The sequence below is a fragment of the Sus scrofa genome, chromosome 12 (genome assembly GCF_000003025.6).
Source record: "Sus scrofa isolate TJ Tabasco breed Duroc chromosome 12, Sscrofa11.1, whole genome shotgun sequence".
Taxonomy (NCBI): domain Eukaryota; kingdom Metazoa; phylum Chordata; class Mammalia; order Artiodactyla; family Suidae; genus Sus; species Sus scrofa.
In genome coordinates, this window is record NC_010454.4 from 46,267,543 (window position 1) to 46,285,112 (window position 17,570).

The 17,570-nt window shown below is 38.4% G+C and overlaps 1 protein-coding gene across 3 annotated transcripts in view; it reads left to right on the plus strand.

Moving 5' to 3' along the window:
• Positions 1–3,967, plus strand: part of NSRP1 (nuclear speckle splicing regulatory protein 1) — a 60,308-nt gene extending 56,341 nt beyond the window's left edge. For all 3 annotated transcript variants that reach the window (XM_003131784.6, XM_013981200.2, XM_021067519.1), the window contains one exon: positions 2,320–3,967. In XM_003131784.6, coding sequence (XP_003131832.1) covers positions 2,320–3,367 — 1,048 coding nt within the window. In that variant the 3' untranslated portion in view covers positions 3,368–3,967. The remainder of the gene's footprint in view (positions 1–2,319) is intronic.

Genomic DNA, 17,570 nt, shown 5'->3' on the forward strand with positions numbered 1-17,570 from the left:
TTGTTGTTTTTTTTTTTGTTTTTTGTCTTTTGTCTTTTTAAGGCCACATCCACGGCTTATGGAAGTTCCCAGGCTAGGGGTCAAATCGGAGTTGTAGCTGCCAGCCATAGCCATAGCAATGCAGGATCTGAGCCACATCTGAGACCTACACCATGCAATGCCAGATCCTTAACCCACTGATTGAGGCCAGGGATCGAACCTACAACCTCATGGTTACTAGTCGGGTTCGTTAACCACTGAGCCATGACGGGAACTCCAAGTTTATTCTTATTTTACAGCAATTCAACATGCATGTTTAGATAATACATACAAAGAGAAGTGGGTTTTTTTTTTCCCATAAATAGGACCTAGCCTCCATGAAACATAAGATTCATATGATCAAGGACCAAAAATGCACTATCCTTTATGAAGCCACTAGTTAACACATGGCTGTTTAAATTGAAATTATATTAGATCTGGAATTACCACTTTGATGCAGTGGGATCTGGTGCAGCAGGATTGGCCTGCATCTCTGCAGTGCTAGGACATGGGTTCAGTCCCCAGCCTGGTATGGTGAGTTAAATGATCCCATGTTGCTGCAGTTCGCAGCTGCAGCTTGAATCTGATACCTGGCCCAGGAACTCCATCTGCTGCAGGCGGCCAAAAAGAAAAAAGAAATTATGTTAAATCTAAATTTTTAGTTACAACAATCTTTTTTTTTTTTGGCCACACCTGTAGCCTGCGGAAGTTCCCAGCAGTGGCAACACTGAGTCCTTAACCACTAGGCCACCAGGGAACTCCTTCAGTCACATTTCAGGTACTCCATTGCCTCATTTGGCTAGTGGCTACCATATTAGACAGCACAGATGTGGACATTACCATTCCTATAGACATTCCTTTTAGAACTGGTCTAGAAGGTAAGAATTGGAGGATTATTAATTTTTTTGTCTTTTTTAGGGCCACACCTGCAGCATATGGAAGTTCTCAGGCTAGGGATCGAAGTGGAGCTGTAGCCACTGACCTACACCACAGCCACAGTCTTGTGGGATCTGAGCTGAGCCGTGTCGTAGCTCATGGCAACACCAGGTCCTTAACCCACTGAGCGATGCCATGGATCGAACCTGTGTCCTCACAGATGCTAGTTGGGTTCATTAGTGCTGAAGCATGACGGGAACTCCAGATTGGAGGATTTTTGAGTAAAACTATAATATAAAGGAATGGTGAAATGATTGTGCCATAAGTTTAATCATATACTTAAGGTATAAGTTCTAAACTTGTATCACTAGAAACCATTTTTTGGAATAGACATTAGCAGATAAGAGGATCTGAGTCTGTGCTGTTAGGGAAAGAGGAGAGGCAAGAGAATGGAATTAAGGATGAAGAGAAGGGATTATGCCCCAGCTGCTGGGTTTTGTTGTAAAATTGATGAGAATTATGAATCTAAGAAAGTTATTTGAAGACTCAGATTTTTTGAATGAAAAACTAGAGTTTCGTCTTGAATAAATGAAGCCAGTTCTGAAACTCCATAGTATCATTTAGTAGTTGCATTTCCCAGAATCTAGTAATAAATTCCTATTAGTGGTCCTTTAGCCAAGATACTTTTGCCAGCAATGCCTAAAGAACCGTCATTATTGCTTTGTTTCTGTGGTAAATAGGTGATTAGTAGGAGTTCATGTGTAATATATATAGATTAACCATGCTTATCAGCTGGGAAAATGTAGGTGGTGTAGGTAGTGTTTATGTAACTGATCGTAGTATCTGGATGGATTCACATATTTCCATTTTGTTATAATAGACACTGAAGGGTATAACAGGATGCTGGTGCCTTTTTAATCATGAGAAGAATTATTTAGTGAGACTTAGATTTTGCCACCTTTTGCTGTGAAAAAACTTATCTTCATCTTTTTCCAGGACTATTTTTAAAAATTAAAAAAAATATATATATATAAATCCAACAAAGAACCATGACTTGAACTTTATATGTTATGCACTAATACTTAGATCCAGAATATATCTTTTCCCAATTATTCTGTCTTGTGCTTGGCAAAATGAAGACCTTGCACAGACCGCTGCCTGAAGGTTCTAGTGGTCCATGGAGAAGGGCTGATTTTTTTTTTTCCATTTTTATCAATATTGAAAACACTCTAAATGGTTAAAAAGTACTAGTTGGTAGATATTGACAAGATAAATAGACAACAGCACCTTTTCAAGTTTGGACAGTTAGAAGGTGTATATAACTGTAGTTGTATTAACTTAAATACTGATAAAAATTATGTGAACATTTCATTTGTTTACTATAACTGATAATGTGGCATTTTGTGTTACATTATCTTCCTTAAGGTCTGGGATAAAAGAAGAGAAATCAAAGGGATATCCTGATGAAGTAAGTTCAGAGAACAGAATACCTCATGAGAAATGCAGTCTCCAAACTGTTGTGAAAGTTGAGGAAAACCCTGATGCAGACAGTGACTTGGATGCTAAGAGCAGTGAGGATGATGCAGTGGAAGAAAATAAAGGGAACTGCAGAAGGGAAAAGGGCACAGAGACCTTAAAAAATAATTCCAAGCATCACAGGAATCATACCCACTCACGATCATCTAGTGAAGAAAGAGAGCATGGTACCAAACACTACGCAAAAAGTACCAAGTCAAGAGGACATGAGAAAAGGGAAGATCCGCACCAAGAGAGACAGTCCAGGGAGCAGGACAGTTATTTCACTGACCGTGATCACCGAAAAGAAAAGAAGGACTCCCACAGGCACAGAGAGGCCAGTTACAGAGATTCCCACTGGAAGAGGCCTGAACAAGAAGATAGACTGAGGGGAAGAGACCAGAGAGAAAGAAATGACAGGGAGTGGAAAAGGGAGAAAGACAAGGAGAAATACCCCTCCAGAGAACAAGAAAGAGAAAGACAACGAAACAGTTATGACCGACACGGGGAGAAAGGAGAGGAAAAGGAAGAGAAGAGCAAAGAAAGGGAGGCGAGGAAAGAAAGATACGAAAACAGTGATAAATCCAGAGATAGAGAAAAACGAGAAGTAAGCTTTCAATCTTCAGAAAGAAATCGAGACAGAAAGGAAAACAGCCCAGATTCTAGGGCAAAGGATAGGTTTAACCAGGAAAGAGCCAATAGAATGAGAAACTTGGAAAAGGACAAAGAAAGAAACCCAGAAAAACCTTCTAGTTCTGAAACATCACTGGGGGCAAAACACAGAATCCCAGAGGAGTGTCAAGAGACGGACAAAGAACAAGAGAGGCCACATGAGGCAGTGAGCAAGTTTGCAAAGCGGAGCAATGAAGAAACTGTAATGTCAGCAAGAGACAGATACTTAGCCCGGCAGATGGCACGGGTTAATGCAAAGACATATATTGAGAAAGAAGATGATTAATGACTGCCCCAATAGAAAGACCTATGGAACCACAGAACTCCTGGAACGTGCTGTGTGAATACATGAAGGAGTGTGTTAACAGTGATTGTGAGGGTATTTTAAGATATTTTTGAAATTCATTTTAGGTTAAGTCAGAAGTGAATCCTTTTATCTTGAATGTTTGACTAAGTTGATATATAATATTTACCTATAAGTACAACATTTTGGGTTTTATTCAAGCAGCCTAAAGAGTGCTTAATCTCCATGGGTACTTAACAAGGAAAATTGGCTCCACTACAACCATTTAAAAATAATTTAAACAACTCTCCTTATGGTGGTATTGTTACAGGAATTGTTTTTATAAATATTGTGTCTCAGATAAAAATACGTGGATTTGAACAGAGAACTATTGTTATAGTTTATGTTCTAAAATTTGTATTAAAAGCATAAAATATAGATCACACATCTTGTCTGAATAAGCTTTTTTAGTTCATACTAGGCTTAAATGAAAATAAAAAGTGATACTTTTGTACATTTAATTGATGCTTATGTTTTATCTTAAAAGTAATATTACTCGTCATGATTCCTTTTTTTAAATTAAAAATCACTTTAATTCTGAAACCCTAGCAAATTTGTTATGTGCATAAATCAGTTTTAGCTAAGGCTGAAAAGATGGAGATATTCAGCCTAAATGAAATTAGCTAAAGATCTAAGTTGCTTATTTATGATCATATTTTGTTAAATACACTCTAAAGAATATAGTACAACTTACTAGAGATTCCATTTATATATCAAAATAAAATTTCTGTACTAAATCTTGGAAACTTACCATTCAAAGTTAGGGGGAGAGGATGAATGACATGGAGAAAATAGAAAAATGGAAAACAGGTCTTTCCATTAAAAGCTATTTATATTTCATACTTCATCATGAGTTATCACATTGTCTTATTTTGGAAGGATAAATATAGTAAGAATATTGACTTTTAGAAAAATATATAAAGATCAAATTTAGCATTCATAAATCATGTTATTAGACTTTTTAATCCAGAAAGGAAAAGTATCAAGAAAGCTAATGCCTGTATTTCTTGACTAACACATTATCACTTATATCCTAACTTTAAAACACATCAATGACAGTGACAAACACTTCAAAAGCACTGACTTTGTGTACACAGAGAGGTGTGTATAATTTAATGTGGAAAAAATTAGGATCAGATCATGGAAGATCAGTAGCGACAGGCTAAAAATCCACTTCAGTAAAGAATTTGATTCCTTTGTTAGGGTTTCATAACTATAGCCATATATTGGGAAGATTAATTTGACCATAGTGTGCAAGATAAAGCCTAAGAGAAATCGATCTGATAAGAAAATGTCAATTTCCGGGAGTTCCCTATTGTAGCGAAGCAGAAACGAATCTAACTAGTATCCATGAGGATGTGGGTTCAATCCCTGGCCTCGCTCTGTGGCTTAGTAGCTCCAATTCGACGCCTACCCTGGGAACTTCCATATGCCACAAGTGCAGCCCTAAAACAACAGAAAAAGAAAATGTTAATTTCCCTCTCCTAGTAGTTCAGACACTGTGTGTGTGTGTGTTTGTGTCTTTTTTCTTTTTAGGGTCACACCCAGGGCATATGGAGGTTCCCGGGCTAGGGGTCTCATCGGAGCTGTTGTTGCCAACTTACGCCACAGCTCACAGAAACGTCGGATCCTTAACCCACTGAGCAAGGCCAGGGATCAAACCCACAACCTCATGGTTCCTGGTCAGATTCGTTTCCGCTGCGCCACAATGGGAACTCCGTAGTTCAGAGACTTAAAGCAACTCAGATGGTTTTTATAGGAAAAACCGTGTGTTTGTGTGTGTGTGTGTGTGCACGCGCGCGCTCGCGTGTGTGTTATTTTTTTTTAATTATCTGGGAGTTCCTGCCATGGCTCAGCGGTAATGAACCCTGTTGGTATCCACTGGGTTGCAGGTTTGATCCCTGGCCTTGCTTAGTGGGTTAAGGATCTGGCATTGCCCTGAGCTGCAACTTAGGTCACAGACGTGGCTTGGATCCCTTGCGGCTGTAGCTGTGGCACAGGCCAGCAGCTGCAGCTCCAGTTTGACCCCCTAGTCTGGAAATTTCATATGCCACAGGTGTGGCCCTAAAGAGACAAAAAAAAAAAAATAAATATATATATATATATATATATATTTAAGTATAGTTGATTTGTATGTTGTGTTTGAGGTATACAACATAGTGATTCAGTAATTTTTTTAAATTATATTCTATTATATATAGGGTACTAGAGATATTGAGTGTAATTCCCTGTGCTGTATAGTAACATGTTGCTTATCTATTTTATGTATAGTGGTTTTTACCTATTAATCTCACACTCCTAATTTGTTCCTCTCATCCTCTCTCTTTTGGTATAACCATGAGCTTGTTTTTAAGTCTGTGAGTCTGTTTCTGTTTTGTGTATAGATTAATTTGTATTATTTTTTAGGTTCCACATATAAGTGATACCAAAGTTACTTGTCTTTCTCTGACTTCACTAAGCATAATATTGTCTTGGTCCATCCATGTTGCTCCAAATGTAATCTCTCATTCTTTTTTATAGCTGAATACTATTCCATTGTGCACATATACCAAATCTCAAACCAGTCTGTTGATGGGCATTTGGGTTGTTTGTATTTTGTTTCTGGCTATGGTAAATACTGTTGCTGTGAACATTGAGGTGCATGTATATTTTTTCCAATTAGAATCTTTGTTTTTTCCAAATACATACCCAGGAATGGAATTGCTGGATGATATGATAGCTCTGTTATATATTTTATTAACCAAGTTTGACATAACTCAAACTTCAAATTAAGGGTTTCTTTTATCTCCTTCCCCAGATATACAGATTTTTTTTTTTTTTTTTTTTTTTTTTTTGCCTCTTTGGCAATCAGTCCCCCTTTTCTGGGAACACCGATTTTCCCTTGGGAAAGTATACCTTCACTACTTTTAGTTCAGTTCAAATAGGGCTGAATAGGCTGGGTATATATCTGTTTTGATCAGGTAATTCCTAATAATGGATTCACCGATCAATATGGTGTGTGTGCAGCAGTGTCAATCAGTTTTCCAAAATAAACTCCATCAGTGTATGAGAACTCCAGTTGCTTCACATTCTTGCTTACACTTTTAATTCCTTATCTTTTGTCACTTCGTCTGTCTTTTAATTGGGAGTCATTCTGGTGGGTATGATGGTATCTCGTGGTTTTATTTTGGGGTTTCCCAAGAGCTATCATGTATTTATTAGCCTTTGGATTATGTCTTTCCCCCCCACACACTCACTTCATGTTCAAGTTCCAGGGTCAAGGATCAAACCTCCACGACAGCAACGATCAAGCCGCTATAGTGACAATGCTGGATCCTTAATCCTCTGTGCCACAAGAGAATTCCTGGATATCTCCTTTTTGAAGAATTTTTTTTCTTTTTTTCTTTTTTTTTTTTTTTGAGGTGAGTGTGTAGGACTCTGCCTTTTTTTTCCACAACCTATACTTGTTCTTTGTATATTCTTCATAGGAGCTGTCTTTGCAAGTAACTTCTCCCCACTATGGCTTGCGTTTTCACCTTCCTAATTGTATTTCTTTTTTTTTTCTTTCTTTCTTTTTTTTTTTTTTTTTTTACTTTTTAGGGCCTCACTTTTCGGCAGCATATGGAAGTTTCCAGAATAGTAGGAGTTGAATAAGCTATAGCTGCCGGCCTACACTTCAGCAACACCAACACTGGATCTGAACCACATCTGTAACCTATGCCACATCTTCGATGTACACCACAGCTCACAGCAACACCAGATCCTTAACCCACTGAGCAAGGCTAGGGATTGACCCTTCGTCCTCATGGACACTAGTCAGGTTCGTTACTGCTGAGCCATGGATACTAGTCGGGTTTGTTAACTGCTGAGCCATCACAGGAACTCAGTTTTTATTTTTTGGTCTCTTGTCTTTTTAGGGCCACACTCGTGGCATATAAGATTTCCCAGGCTAGGGGTTGAATCGGAGCTACAGCTGCTGGCCTAAACCACAGCCATAACAACGCTCGGAGCCATGTCCTCAACCTACACCACAGGTCACAGCAATGCTTAACCCACTGAGTGAGGCCAGGGATCAAACCCACATCCTCCTGGATGCTGGTCGGATGATTCTTGAACCACTGAGCACCACGACCACAATTCCACAACTCATTGTTAAAACTGAAGTATCATTGCCTCCAGAAAGTCTCTTTAAGTACCTTTCTTTGTTTCAGCCACACCTCTGTGTTCCCTTTGAATTCTGTGCTTAATCCTATCATAGCATTATCATATAATTGTGTTGTTTGAGGGCAACATCTAAACTCACTTGTATGCTTGGTACTTACTATAATGCTGGCATGAGTGAAAGTTTAGAAGAGTTTTTACTTAATTGTTTTAACTTCATTTATCTTATCTGTTAATTAAGCCTTTTTTTCTTTCTTTTTTTTTTTTTTGTCTTTTTAGGGCTGTGCCTGCAGCATGTGGAAGTTCCCAGGCTAGGGGTCCAATCGGAGCTGTAGCCGACGGCCTACCCCACAGCCACAGCAACGTAGGTTTGGAGCCTCATGTGTGACCTACACCACAGCTCATGGTAATGCCAGATCCTCAACCCACTGAGCAAGGTCAGGGATTGAACCCACAACCTCATGGTTCCTAGTCGGATTCGTTTCCGCTGTGCCATGACAGGAACTCCACTGTTAAGTATTTCTTAAAATTAGAATTTTAAAACTAGAGTGAACTTGGAAATCATCTAAGAGTTCCTGCTGTGGCACAATGGGATTGGAGCTATCTCTGGAGTGCTAGGACACAGGTTCAATCCCCAGCCCTGCACAGTGGGTTAAGAATCTGGTGTTGCCACAGCTGCAGCCTAGGTTGCAACTGTGGCTTGGATCTGATCCCTGCTCCAGGAACTCCATATTCCATGGATCGGCCAAAAAAAGAAAAAAAAAATTTTTTTTTAAATCATCTAACATAACCCCACAATTTAAAATGCTTAAGTTCTCCGAGCTTTATTTTTTCCTTATTTGCAAAATGGGGACAATAAAAGGGTCTCTGATAAAATTGATGTGTGAATTGCTTGAAACAATGCATGTAATGCTGTGGCTGATATTGGCACACAGTAAATACTAGTGTATGTGTGTAAATGTGTGTGTGTGTGTATAAAATTGTTTTATTCATGAGGGGATGGAGCCAGTAGGGCTGAATGACTTATTTAAGGTTACTTACCTTGGTGGTGAATGAGAAAGGACTTAATCCTATTTGGTTGCTCTTTCCACAGGTGCGAAAAAAGGCTTTTTTTTGCTTTTTAGGGTTGCACCTGCGGCATATGGAGGTTCCCAGGCTTGGGGTCAAATCGGAGCTGCAGCTGCCAGCCTGCACCACAGCCACAGCAATGGCAGATCCAAGCCACAGATTGCAGCTGTGCCTGATCCTTTCATTGAGCAAGGCCTGGGATCGAACCGTCGTCCTCATGGTTACTCGTCTGATTCTTAACCTGCTGAGCCACAATGGGAACTCCTCAGAGAAGGCTTTTTTTTTTGGTTTTGGTAAAATGTATGTATGACATGAGCCATACCTCTAATGGAGGGAAACTATGCCAGGCAAGTGACATGAGATATCCGTCATTTTCATGTATTCAGCAAATTGGGGGTTATGTACCAGATGTGGTAGATTCTTGTGAAAGGTTGCAGGTTTTAGAAAGAATTTAGAAATATTCTTTAATACTGAAGTTTCTGTCTTAGAAGATGCTTTGTCCAAGCTCTGTGCATCCCACTATGCTGTTAATCCCCTCCCTCACCCTGCCCCTTAAGAAAATATAATGGCTTTCTTGGGCTATAATTACAATAATGAGTGTAAACTGGTCCTCTTCCAAAAGCCATTAAAGGGTCTGAGCAAAGTAAAGCTATCATGGCCCAAAGCTGGGTGTCATTAAAACATAGTGAAGAGCATTGTATAGGAAGGGCCCAAATGAATGTGAGGGGTAATCCATGCAGAGAGGAGGCCCATGCAGGATATCTGAATCCAAGTGGTGGAGGGATGGTATCTGTGCAGTGGGTGGCGATGGCGACTGCTCAGCAAGGGATGTGAGCCTGAGCAGGGTAAGAAGGGCATTTGTACAGGAAACAGTCCCAGGATGAGGTGTCAGAACCTGGATGGGGTGAAAAGGGCTGTGTAGAGGGGAGTGGCAGCAGCAATGGAATATTGCTTACATTCAGCGATATTGATCAAAAGTAAATACATTTGGGGTTCCCCCTGTGGCACAGTGGGTTAAGGATCTGACATCGCCACAGCATAGGACATAGCTGCGGCAGGGATTCAGTCCTTGGCCTGGGAACTTCCATATGCTGTGGGTGCAGCCATTTAAAAAAAAAAAAAAAAAAAGTGAATTTATTTGGGATAATGGGAGCCAGGTTTCTCACGGTCCTACAAAAGGTTATAAACATGGAGAAAACTAGAATGAATTTTGCAGTGTTGGGTTGGAACTGGAGTTACTGGTATGGACTCATAGTTTTTAAGATAGAGAAATAATAATAATAGATGAAAATATGTGTGTGTGCACATACATACTTTAGTCCAAGGAGAAGACTTGGCATCAGTGACTGCAATAGTAACATGCATACCTGGCACCTAGATCCTGGTTTCTAAATACATTCTTCACTTTTAAGTTCTTCAAGGAACTAGGACTTTTTGGAGAAATGGCTGTGGCAGAGAAAAGTACAAGATAATACTGTAACATCTTACTCCAGAAGGTAAGAAATTGGTCCAAGAATGATGGGAACAGGTCAAAGGACACAGGAGTCAGCTTGAAAGAATTCTCGCTAGCTAAATATGGGACTATTCGAGCATCGGAATGAATAATAATGATAAGTTACAATCGAATAAAATAGGAATCTAAAAAATGTATTGGAAGACGAGGATAGGGGTATCGCATGGTCTCAGTAAACTCCCTACAAAATACTGATTAATTACAAAAAGAAAAACCTGTAATGGAAAGTCTGGCAGATACCACCTTGATCAAGGAATTTTACATCACCAGTATGGGGACAAATAAAATCATGCTCCACCTGATAGGATGCAGTGAGAACAACACAGCCTCAGTCCCATGATATTTCTGCCAAAAATATGTATTAGCCTGAATCTAATCATGAAGAGTCAATTATCAAACAAAGTTGAGATACATTCTACAAAATAACTGGCCTGTAATCTTCAAAAATGTCAAGTTCATGAAACTCAAGGGAAATCTGGAAAACTTCCAGACTGAAGGAGACAAAAGAGACATGAACCTAAATGAAAACCGTCATTTTTGGAGTTCTGTTGTGGCTCAGTGGAAATCTGACTACAATCCATGAGGACACAGGTTCGATCCCTGGCCTCAGTCAATGGGTTAAGGATCTGGCATGAGCTGTGGTGTAAGTCACAGACATGGCTCGGATCCTACATTGCTGTGGCTGTGGTGTAGGCTCCAATTCAACCCCTAGCCTGGGAACCTCCATATGCTGCGATACGGCCCTAAAAAGACAAAAAGAAAAAAGAAAACTATGATTTTAATTTACTTACTCATTTTTACTTTTTGCTTTTTAGGACAGCGCCCACAGCATATGGAGGTTCCTAGGCTAGGGCTGGCCTACGCCACAGCCACAGCAACATGGGATCTGAGCCACGTCTGCAACCTAAACCTCAGCTCACAGCAACGCCAGATCCTTAACCCACTGAGCAAGGCCAGGGATCAAACCCGCATCCTCATGGATACTAGTTGGATTCATTTCCACTGCACCACAATGGGAACTCCATAGACTGGATAATTTTGGTAAAAGAACATCATTGATTAGATGGCAGTATGTATCAACATTACTTTCCTGGTTTTAATAGTTGTATTGTGGTTGCGTAGAAGAATGTCCTGTTTATTGGAAACAATCCCTTCATGGTTTTCATTTTTGAATTTAGGATCTGTGTATTTAGGCTTCTGTGGATGATGATTTTAAAGATAGGCATCCAAATAATCTTTGTCCTACAATCAGAAAACATAGCCATAAGATTTGTTCTGGGAAGTTCCCATCGCGGCTCAGATCTGAGGTTGCTGTGGCTTTGGTGTAGGCTGGAGGCTACTGTTCTGATTTGACCCCTAGCTTGGGAACCTCCATATGCCACAGGTGCAGCCCTAAAAAGACCAAAAAAAAAAAAAAATGTGTTCTGGAAATTTCTAGCTGTGAACCTAGGCAAGTCAGTTAACCTCTCTGAGCCTTAGACTCCTTAGCTGCAAAACGGGAAGTAACATCTGTTACTCAGAGTTCTAATGATCAAATCATATAATATATATAAAAACACATTATAAAATGAAGCTTTGCACAAATTACAAAAATTATAAGAATTTATTTAACTTTATTGAAATTTAATATCTAATTCTAGGTACTTTTGATGCTAAGTATTTGTGAATCACATGCAGTGATGTTTTAGGGGACATATAAATGTTTTAAGAATTTACAGTTAAAATTAAGATCTTTCTTTTAATCTTAAGAGTTTGGACGTTTTTGTTTTTATTTTTTTAATGAGACAAAATTCATCTATTCATGATGTTAAGAGTTCTTACAGTGATAGTTCACAACAAAAGTCATTTACTGATATCTTACAATATAATTTGGATATTTATGACTAAACTGCTGCATAAGTGAATAAAGGGGCATTTTATGCATCTTAAAGAGGGGATTTTTTATTTTGTATAATTAAAACGTAGGTTTAGAGTTCCCATTGTGGCGCAGTGGAAATGAACCTGTCTAGGAACCATGAGGTTGTTCGATCCCTGGCCTTGCTCAGTGGGTTAAGGATCTGGCGTTGCCGTGAACTGTGGTGTAGGTGGCAGACATGGCTTAGATCTGGCGTTGCTGCGGTGTAGGCCCCCAGCTGTAGCTCCAATCAACCCCTAGCCTGGGAACCTCCATATGCACAGGTGGGTCCCTAAAAAGCAAAAAAAAAGAAAAATGTAGATTTAATTCTGTCACTAAAGTTTAAAAATAAACATATTTCATGTAAAAAAATAACACCAGAAAATTTCATATTATCACTGTTGACAGAGGTGAATAGTGGAAGAAATTACTTATTTTTAGCTCTAAATAATGTAGAAGAAAGTAAAGATGACAAAAAATAAATAAATAAGGAGTTCCTGCCTTGGCACAGCGGAAACGAATCTGACTAGGAACCATGAGGTTGCTGGTTTGATCCCTGGCCTTGTTCAGTGGGTTAAGGATCTGGCGTTGCCATGAGCTGTGATGTAGTTGTGACAAAAAATAATTAAATAAATAAAAGTAAAGATGCCAAAAAAGAAGTCCCATTTACATAATTCATTTAACTATATATAATCCAGAATTTGAAGCACCTTATTGCTATTTTCAATACAAAGAGTATTTTGAATTTTTTTTTTTTTTTGCAAATCAAATCATATTTTAAATGCTGCTGGAGAAATACTTGCAAATTCTTATGTAAAAGCCCTAATTTTATTCTTCAAATTTTGCATTTTTCATATATCAAATTTTCTTAAGATACACTTATCTAATATTAGAGTTTGAATAAGAAATAAATAGCTTTTTTAAAAAATTAGCAATCGTTCTTATTTGTTTACGGACATTTAGGTATTTTAGCATAGAGATAGGATAGCTCCTCCTCCCTAAATATCTGTTGTCTGGACTGTCAGTGTCTAGTGTTAGATATAAAGTATCTACTATAATTGGAGTCTTCAACTGTAGAATCGAAAGGCTGAAATAATTTATATTCTCTCCAAATGCTAAAGTTCTTAATTCAGCAGACATAAAACTTTTTTCTGATTACGTGCTCCACCAGTTGTTACACAGGTTCCAGATTGGATTTGGCCAGTGAAGAAAATCTATTTCGATAGCTTAAAAAAATAAACACTTGCACTGGTGGTAGAGAAATTTGCTATGGATTTGATGATGTATTGGTAAGAGGAATACCACCTGAAATTCCAACTGAGATATTGTGTGAATCATTTCCCAAAAAAAAGACTTCTTGAAAAGATGAGTTGTTTTGAAATGCCTCATGTAGAAACAGTACTGAATAGATTCCAACCATATGAAACAAAAAGATAGACATTTAAGATTCTCCCCTACAATGTTTATCTTTTCCATTGTTGTAAATGCCTACTAAACCAATTGAGAAAGGTATTATTTCATTCCAGTAGAGGAAATAAAACTTAAGCTCACCTTCCTTTAGAAATTTCCAGAACCTAAGAAGAGTAGAGAAAATAGCTAGGTTTATTTCTGCCTCTAATGTAGTTATCTGAACTTGACTCTTCTATCACTGAAATTCAGAGATACTTAAGCAATGAGGGGCAAAGGTAATACTACAAAAAGTTAGAAAAAAGATTTACACGTCTTAAAATAATCCTTCTATGGAACTAAACATAAATTTTACTAAATACTGACTTGTTTCTGATATTGAAGAAAAAATTCAGAATGTGTCAAGTGGACCAGAAAAGCTTTCCACAGTGTAGTGATAGCCCCTGCTTTAACGTTTCTTTTTCTGCATTTGTATTTATAAATTTCGGTCTCTTACATACTTCTCAAGCAAGCATTTTCTAAGCTCTCCTTCCTAATTTAGAGCCTTCTGTATAATTGTCTTTGCGTTTTTAAAGAATGTGTGAGCTCCATGACGACTTTAAAATGTGCAACTTCTTCCCGCTTAGTGTAGGACAATTTTGCTTTTATCACATTGTTTATGAGGATGACAGGTTGTAGTATCGTCACTCTGAGGAAACTTCTGCTACCCTTTCCCACCCTTCTTTGACAAAAAAAGAAAAAAGGGTAGAAAATGCTTTTGAACGCTGCCTTGTATAATGATAGTTTAAGCACCGGGTGTTAATTTATGAGTAAAGAGACAAGCTACAAAAGGAGCCAGGCATGGATAGTACCATCGAGTAGCTAAGCGTTGTCTAAGACACTTAAGAACAGCATAGTTAAGCCACTGCTTTCCATAGTTTTCAGCTTTGCTTTGACAGTGACGTCCAAATCAATTATACAACACATAGAACAAAGCAGGTCAGTCTTTCCTACTTACCAAAAAGAATAGGATTCTAATTCCAGAATAACCTCCCTTTTAAGGAGTCAGGATGCGGTGGGTGAGTTAAACGGAAATTCATACTTAACGCTTAAATTTTGAGATTGGCAGCATCAAATGAATAAGATGTGTAAAAAGAGGATGGTGAGAGAGTGACTCATCTCAATAACTTTTCACCTTGTTTTGAGATTATTTGATATGAAAGTCATTATTTGATTCTGGAGCTAATACATTGGATTTGTTGGGGTGCTTGCCTCCATCTCCACGTGGGGCAGCCAGGGCAATGAATTTAGGTTACAAGTCATGTGCATTCCATGTAACAAATGGAATAAGTTTTAAATGGGTTGTAAGTTTTTTTGGAAGGGAGATGAAGTATTTGGACTCCATTACATATCAACATGTAGGAACAGGAGTTTGATGATCACTCAGCCAGTTAAAGATCTATCATTGCCACATATAGATCCCTGGCCTGGAAATCTCCATGTGCCGTGGGTATGGCAAAAAAAGAAAAACAAAACAAAACATACAGGAACAATCTCAATCAAGTGAATTGCCTCCACACCTTTGGCTTGTGTCTTACCTATTTCTTTTTTAAAAAAAATGATTTTTATTTTATTTATTTATTTATTTGTCTTTTTGCCTTTTCTAGGGCCGCTCCCTCGGCAGATGGAGGTTCCCAGGCCAGGGGTCTAATCGGAGCTGTAGCCGCTGGCCTACGCCAGAGCCACAGCAATGCCAGATCCGAGCCACGTCTGCAACCTACACCACAGCTCACGGCAATGCCAGATTCTTAACCCACTGAGTGAGGCCAGGGACCGAACCCGAAACCTCATGGTTCCTAGTCAGATTCGTTAACCACTGCACCACGACAGGAACTCCAATTTTTTCCCCCCATTACAGTTGGTTTAGAGTGTTCTGTCAATTTCTACTGTACAGCAAGGTGACGCAGTCACATATACATGTATACATTCTTTTTTCTCATGTTTTCATGCTCCATCATAAGTAACTAGATATAGTTTCCAGCGCTGTACAGCAGAATCTCATTGCTTATCCATTCCAAAGGCAATAGTTTACATCCCACTCCCTCCCCCTCCTTCTTGGCAACCACAAGTATGTTCTCCATGTCCATAATTTTCTTTTCTGTGGAAAGGTTCATTTGTGCCAAATATTAGATGCCAGTGGTATCATATGGTATTTGTTTTCTCTTTCTGACTTAAACTTCACTTAGTATGAGAGTCTTTAGTTCTATCCATGTTGCTCCAAATGGCATTATTTTGTTCTTTTTTATGGCCAAGTAGTATTCCATTGCGTATATATACCAGATCTTCTTAATTCATTCATCTGTTGATGGACATTTAGATTGTTTCCACATCTTGACTATTGTGAATAGTGCTGCAGTGAACACATGGGTGCACGTACCTTTTTCAAGCAAAGTTTTGTGTGGAAAACTTTGCCCAAGAGTGGGATTGCCAGTGATATGGTAGTTCTATATTTAGTTTTCTGAGGTATCTCCATACTGTTTCCATAGTGGTTTTACCAATTTACATTCCTTCCAACAGTGTAAGAGCATTCCTTTTTCCCCACACCTTGTCCAGCATTTGTTATTTGTGGACTTGTTAATGATGGCCATTCTGAGTGGTGTAAGGTGGTACCTCATTGTAGTTTTGATTTGCATTTCTCAAATTACTAGGGATATTGAGCATTTTTTCACATGCTTGTTGACCATCTATATATCCTCTTTGGAGAAATGTCTATTCAGATTTTTTGCCCATTTTTCAATTGGGTTGTTGGTTTTTTTTGTTGTTGTTTTTTTTGTTTTTTGCAGTGGAGTTTTATAAGTTGTTTGTATATTTTAGAGATTAAGCCCTTGTCAGTAGCATCATTTGAAACTATTTTCTCCCATTCCGTAGGTTGTCTTTTTTTTTTTAATGGTTTCCTTTGCTGCACAAAAGATTATTGGTTCCATTAGGTCCCATTGTTTTATTTTTGCCTTTATTTCTGTTGCCTTGGGAGTCTGACCTAAGGAAACGTTTGTACTGTTGATGTCAGAGAATGTTTTGCCTATGTTCTCTCTAGGAGTTTGATGGTGTCTTATCTTATGTTTAAATCTATAAGCCATTTTGAGTTTATTTTTGTGCATGGTGTGAGGGTGTGTTCCAGTTTCATTGATTTACATGTGGCTGTCCAGTTTTCCTAGCACCAATTGCTGAAAAGACTTGTCTTTTTCCCATTTTATATTCTTGCATCCTTTATCAAAGATTGACTGTCAGTGTCTGGGTTTATTTCTGGGTTCTCTGTTTTGTTCCATTGGTCTTTATGTCTGTTTTGGTACCAATACCACACTGTCTTGATCACTGCGGCTTGTAATATTCCCTGAATTCTGGGAGAATTGTGTCTCCTGCTTGGTTCTTGTTCCTAGGGATTGCTTTGGCAATTCTGGGTCTTTTATGGTTCCATGTTAATTTTTGGATTGTTTGATTTAGCTCTGTGAAAAATGTCATGGGTAATTTGAGAGGGATTGCATTGAATCTGTAGATTTCTTTGGGTAGGATGGCCATTTTTATGATATTAATTCTTCCAACCCAGGAGCATGGAATTTCTTTCCATTTCTTTGAATCCCCTTTAATTTCCTTGATTAATGGTATTTAGTTCTCAGCATGTAAGTGTTTCACCTCCTTGGTCAGGTTTATTCCTAGGTATTTAATTTTGGGGGGTACAATTTTAAAAGGAATTGTATTCTTGTATTCCTAATATTTCATTGTTATTGTACAGAAATGCAACCAATTTCTGAATGTTAATCTTGTATCCTGGGACTTTGCTGAATTCATTGATCAGTTGGAGTAGTTTTGGTGTGGAGTCCTTAGGACTTTCTGTATACAGTATCATATCATCTGCATACAGTGACAATGTTAACTCATCTCTTCCAGTTTGGATACCTTTTATTTCTTTTGTTTATCCAATTGCTGTGGCTAGGACTTCCAAAACTACATTGAATAACAGTGGTGAGAGTGGGCATCCTTGTTCCAGATTTTAGTGGGAAAGCCTTCAGCTTTTTCTCCATTGAATATTATATTTGCTGTGGGTTTGTCATAAATGGCTTTTATTATGTTAAGGTATGTTCCCTCTA